General features: G+C 38.4%; 1 protein-coding gene across 1 annotated transcript; it reads left to right on the top strand.

Moving 5' to 3' along the window:
* Positions 1–2,529: 2,529 nt before the first annotated feature.
* Positions 2,530–3,462, top strand: LOC110259626 (olfactory receptor 7A17-like). The gene has a single exon (XM_021085106.1). The coding sequence runs from the start codon at positions 2,530–2,532 to the stop codon at positions 3,460–3,462; it is 933 nt and encodes a 310-aa protein (XP_020940765.1).
* Positions 3,463–6,220: the final 2,758 nt, after the last annotated feature.

The raw sequence follows: 6,220 nt of genomic DNA, 5'->3' as shown, positions 1-6,220 counted from the left end.
ATCTTTCATTTGTTGGGAGTTTTAGTTCTGCAGAAGAAATCAAAGACATTATTATCTATATTCTTTGAGGGGGGACTAGAACCCTGACCCAAGGCTGCACTATTTTCTCTAGACTACTTCCTGTTCTCTGCGTCACCTCCCTTCCCTGATTAGCAGCTGTTTGAACCCGCCCTTTTAGAACTCAGGGAAGGTCATGGAGCCTGAAGTTTATTTCCTAAAAACAAGAAATGGGGCACACAATAATGCTTGTGTGCCCAGGAGTCTCACAGGGCCCTGCTCAGTTTCATTCTCAGTTTTTAACTCATATGTTATTTTTCTTTAAATACAGGACACAAAATTGTCATATTAATATAGTCACATGTTTACATGTCCATAGGAAATTTAACATCTGTAATTTAGTTACTGCTTCCACATTTTTTAGGCAAAATATAATAATAACAGTTGTCTTATACCAGTGTTTTCCGCATTATTGTGATTGAGCATGAGAAGAGCCTGGTAGTAGCATTGTTCCAGGAGGCCACAGTGCGTGTCTCTCTGTCTGCCTATGTCTGTGTCTGTGTGTTGGAAGACATGAGAAGTTCTCAAAGGAAGGAAGAGGCAACTAAGCCCATATTCTCCAATATGAGACCCTTCAAATACACCTGCCAGAATATTAATAAGCATATTAAAATAAGAAGAGACCCATTTCTATTCTAAGATTATAGAATTATATTTTATTTTTATAGTTTTTTTAAATTTTTTCATTAGAGTATAGTTGATTTACAGGGTTATGTCAATTTCTGCTGTACAGCATAGTGACACACACACATATAGATGTATGTGTATATATGTATGTATGTATACGTGTGTGTGTGTGTATTCCCTTTCTTATATTACCTTCTATGGTTTTCTATCCCAAGACACTGGTTATAATTCCCTGTTATATACAGTAGGATCTCATTGCTACTGGATTTCTTGGAACCAAAATAAAGTTTAATGGACATGGGAACTATGGGTCCCTGTGACTTGAATTTTCAGCTTTAGCTGAGAGGCCACCAATTTTTGCCAATTCTCTGACACCGTCTATCGTCACTCTCCCTCTTGTATTTTCACCTGGACGCAGTTGCTATCTTTTGGGGCTTGATTTTCTGAAACTGAAACGGACATTTATGGCTTGAACCCAGCCTAAACCCAGATTGGGATTTGAACCCATGTTTTTTAAATTAGAATCAGTAAATGGTTTTTGGACTAACTGAAGTTCAGGTTCTTTGCATCTCAGTGTAGAAGGAATTCGGCAAGAGACAAATTAATAGCAAGAAATAGATTTATTAAATAGGACACTTGTAAAAAAATAGGACACTTGTGAGAGATGCAAGTGGGCACAAAAAAAGGTTCTGCCAGGAGGATCAAGTGAGCTACAGATTTATCATCCAAGGGGAGAGGGGGTGGGAAAACACCACCTCTTCCTCTTTCTTTAAGTAATAGCTCCTCAGTATCCAGTAAGAGAATATTTGATGCTCTAAGGTCAATTTAGTACTGTCATTGTGCTTATTCAAATCAGCAGAAAGGTGGTCCTTAAACTCCTGCCCTTGGTCTGAACCTGAATGCATGCCTCACCCTGTCCCCCTGAGCCATATCACAGAGACCTGAGCCATATCACTTGCTTCCACTAGTCAAATAATCCTACTGTGTTCTGTTGGCCCTCTTGAGCAGTGATTAACTTATAGTGATCTCTCAAAGTCCCCTTGGTTTCCCTCTATATCTATGGTCCCTTATTGGGACTTTAATAACTACCTGTGCAACTATCATACTCTATCAAAATGAGTGCTTTTTCAGAGATTTTACCAGTAGTTCCCTCTGGGCAGCATGTACTTCCCTTTTATAGAATCATGTCTCCTGTTCTCTGTTCTGTGCGGTCTCTGTTCAGAAGTTTTCCAGTCTACCTAAAAACACAGGTAAAAAGAATAACCCCGCTAACTCTGTACATCACACTTGATTTATTTTTATCATAGCATCCATTACCATCAAATAAGTGGTATGATTTTTTACTTGTTGATATCCTATCACCACCTTTTAACTATAGGGACTATTGTCTCTCAGCAACCTCTACTTTTTGTCCAGAAATTGGTCATTCCTCAATTTACATTTCCCAAATACACTACAAAAATACTTATTAAAAGTGAGGAATGCATGACAATGCAGGGGAAAAACTGAATGTGGGATAAATATTCCTCTTCAGAGATGGATCAGGGGATAATTTGAAGGGAAATTTCTATACAAAAATTGAAGATATCAATATTTGAATACAGAAAATAAATTATAGAATTTTGCCAATTTTGAAATGCCAGGTTTTTTTTACCATGCCCACAGCATGTGAAAGTTCCTGGGCCAGGGGTAAAACTTGCACCATAGCAGTGATCTAGGCTTCTGCCGTGATAGTGCCAGACCATTAAACATGTACAATACAAGAGAACTCTATGCAAAGCCAATTTTTAGGAAAACAGTTATGTTATTTTTGTTTGTTTGTGTCCTGGTAGTCGCCTCTACCACATGCGGCCAGAGAATGATACACGAATTTCAGAATTTTATCTTCTGGGATTATCAAAGGAACCAGCATTGCAGCCTCTCATTTTTGGGCTTTTCCTCTCCATGTACCTGATCACTGTGTTTGGAAACTTCCTCATCATCCTGGCTGTCAGCCTAGAACCCTACCTCCAAACACCCATGTACTTCTTCCTCTCCAACTTGTCCTTTGGAGACATTTGTTTCACCTCCACCACCATCCCAAAGATGCTACATAACATTTGGATGAAGAGAAAAGCTATCACCTATGAAGGTTGCATCATCCAAATGTATTTTTTCCTACTCTTTGCAACATTGGACATGCTCCTCCTGACTGTGATGGCCTATGACCGCTTTGTGGCCATCTGCCACCCCCTACACTACACAGTCATCATGAAACCCTTGCTCTGTGGACTGCTGGTTCTGGCATCCTGGATCATGAGTGCCCTGAATTCCTTATTACAAAGCATAATGGTGTTGTGGCTATCCTTCTGTACAGACTTGGAAATCCCCCACTTTTTCTGTGAAATTAATCAGGTGATCCAACTTGCTTGTTCTGACACCTCTCTTAATGACATGGTGTTGTATTTTGCAGCAGGGGTGTATGGTGGAGCTTCCCTCACTGGAATTCTTTACTCATATTCTAAGATAGTTTCCTCCATACGAAGAATCTCTTCAGTGCGGGGAAAGTATAAAGCATTTTCCACCTGTGCATCTCACCTCTCAGTTGTCTCCATATTTTATTGTACAGCCTTTGGAGTGTACCTCAGCTCTTCTGCTACCCACAGCTCACACTCAAGTGCAGTCGCCTCGGTGATGTACACAGTGGTCACACCCATGCTGAACCCCTTCATCTACAGTCTGAGGAACAAAGACATAAAGAGGGCTCTGAGAAGAATCACTGGGATGGCAGCTATGTAAGGGCCCGTTGTCCTGGGGCTGAAAATATGCTCATGAATTTAAGGCTCAAATTCTCAGGCCAGAAACTGCTATTCTTGCATCTGATTTTTGAAATAGAATTTGTTCCTACTATTTATTTCCTGGAATTCCCATTTTATTGGATTAAGCTCCTCCACACAATATAAGGAACTCACTTTATTAAGCTCTGCTCTGCTCGATATACAGTTTTCCCTTTTGTCCAAACTTTTTCCAAGCTTGGATCAGAAATATTTGAAAATGTCCATAACTTACCTTGAACAACTGGAATTTCTTAAAAATAATTTTTCTCAAATGACACACCTCATGCCAAGTAGCTTTCCCCTAGGTTTTTCTGAGGGAATGTTCATAAGTTATTTTACTCACTTGGGGGAAAACTTGACAACTAAGGCCATTTATGTAATTTATTGCAGAGGAAAATAAGAAGTTTAAATTTTACTTCAGTCCATCATTTATTTCCTTATTATCTTAACTTTTGTTCTTCACAATGAATACTGTAACATTGCTGCCTTTAATTCTCAGCCTATTGACATTAATACTGTTGGCTAGAAATGTCTGAGTCCCTCACATCTGTCTTTGTTACTTGTAGCAAAATTTCACAGACATTTTCCTGACCAAATCTATGCTGTGGCTGGATTGGCCTTGTGGTTCTTATTATGACTGCATTATGCATTCCAGCAATACTTGTTGGGGAAATTAAAAAAAAAATTACAAGTCCTAGAGTATACACATCATTCCCAATGACCATCCAGGTATGTCTCTGGTAGAGAGAGTGAGAGATGGGAAGAAAAAGATAGCATCAACTTGGGGATCTGCCTTTATTGGGTTCTGCAGGTTAGGTGGCTAGGATTCTTCTAGTTCACTGTTATTTTATCTCTTTTTTTTTTTTTTTGGCTTTTTAGGGCCACACCTATGACATACGGAAATTCCAAGGCTAGGGGTCAAATTGGAGCTGTAGCTGCCAGCCTGGGCCACAGCCACTTCAATGCCAAATCCCAGCTATGTCCCTGCAACCTATACCACAGCTCATGGCAATGTCAGATGCTTAACCTACTGAGCAAGCTGTTGGATCAAACCCACATCCTCATGGATACTATTCAGGTTGATTACCACTGAGCCACAACAAGAACTCCTAGCTTACTCTTTATTGGTGAATTTAAAACACTGGCCAATCTCTTGGGTTAGAACATAATGGAAGCATGTAAGAAAAAAAAAATATATATGGGTCACTTTGCTGTATAGCAAAAATTGAAGGGATATTGTAAATCAACTATACTTTAATAAAACAAAATTTAGTATGAGAATCTCTAGTTCCATCCATGCTGCTGCAAGTGGCATTATTTTGTTCTTTTTTATGGCTGAGTGGTATACCATTGTGTATATATACCACATCTTCTTAATCCATTCATCTGTTGTTGGACATTTAGATCATCTCCATTTCTTTGCTCTTTTTAATAGTGGTTCAATGAACATAGATATGCATGTATTTTTTGAATGGAAGTTTTGTCTGGATATTTGCCCAGGAGTGGGATTGCTGGATCATATGGTAGTCTTATATTTAGCTTTTGGAGGTGTCTCCATACTGTTTTCCATAGTGGCTGTATCAATTTATATTCCCATCAACAGTACAGGAGGGTTCCCTTTTCTCAACATCCTCTCCAGCATTAGTTATCTGTAGACTTACTAATAATGGCCATTCTGACAGGTGTGAGGGGGCACATTGATGTAATTTTGATTTGCACTTCTCCAATAATTAATGACGTTGAGCATTTGTTCATGTGCCTATTGGCTATCCATATGTCTTCTTTGGAGAAATGTCTGTTTAGGTCTTCTGCCTGTTTTTCAATAGGGTTTTTTGTTTTTTTGTTGTTGTTGAGTTGCATATTTTGTGTGTATATGTTGGAGATTATGCCTTTTTCGGTAGCATAATTTGCAAAAAAATTCTCCCATTCTGCAGGTTGTCTTTTGGAATTTTTATGGTTTCCATTGCTGTGAAGAATATTGTAAGTTTGATTATGTCGCATTTGTTTATTTTTATTTTCATTTTTGCTGCCTTTGGAGACTGGCCTAAGAAAACATTTTTACAGTTAATGTCAGAGGATGTTTTGCCTATGTTCTTTTCTAGGAGTTTTATGGTGTCTTATCTTATGTTTAAGTATTTATACAGTTTTTGAGTTTAGTTTTCTGCATGCTGTGAGGGTATGTTCTAGTTTCACTGTTTTACATGTGGCTGTCCAGTTTTCCCAGCACCACTTGCTGAAGAGGCTGTTGTTTTCCCATTTTATGCCTTGCTTTCTTTGTCAAAGATTAATTGACCTTTGGTGTCTGGTTTTATTTCTCAGTTTCCCATTCTGTTCCATTGGTCTGTATGTCTCTTTTGGTAGCAGTAGCATACTGTCTTGATTACTGTAGATTTATAATATTGTCTGAAATCTGGGAGAGTTAGACCTCCTGCTTGGCTTTCATTCCTCAGGATTGCTTTGGCAATTCTGGGGCTTTTATGATTCCATATAAATTTTTGACTGTTTATTCTAATTCTGTGAAACATATCATGGGTAAATTGATAGGGATTGCATTGAATCTGTAGATTGCTTTGGGTTGTATGGCCATTTTAACAATGTTAATTCTTCCAATCCTGGAGCATGTGATATCTTTCCATTTGTTTGAATCCTCTTTAATTTCCTTGATTAATGTTTTATAGTTCTCAGCATATAAATCTTTCACCTCCTTGGTCAGGTATTTC

This window comes from Sus scrofa, chromosome 2, assembly GCF_054392235.1.
Source record: "Sus scrofa isolate SSC_HxYL_T2T_F1_AM1 chromosome 2, Sscrofa_HxYL_maternal_Yorkshire_Landrace_v2.0, whole genome shotgun sequence".
Lineage (NCBI taxonomy): Eukaryota > Metazoa > Chordata > Mammalia > Artiodactyla > Suidae > Sus > Sus scrofa.
Note: the sequence above shows the minus strand (reverse complement) of the source record. Positions and strands in the feature narration are given on the sequence as shown.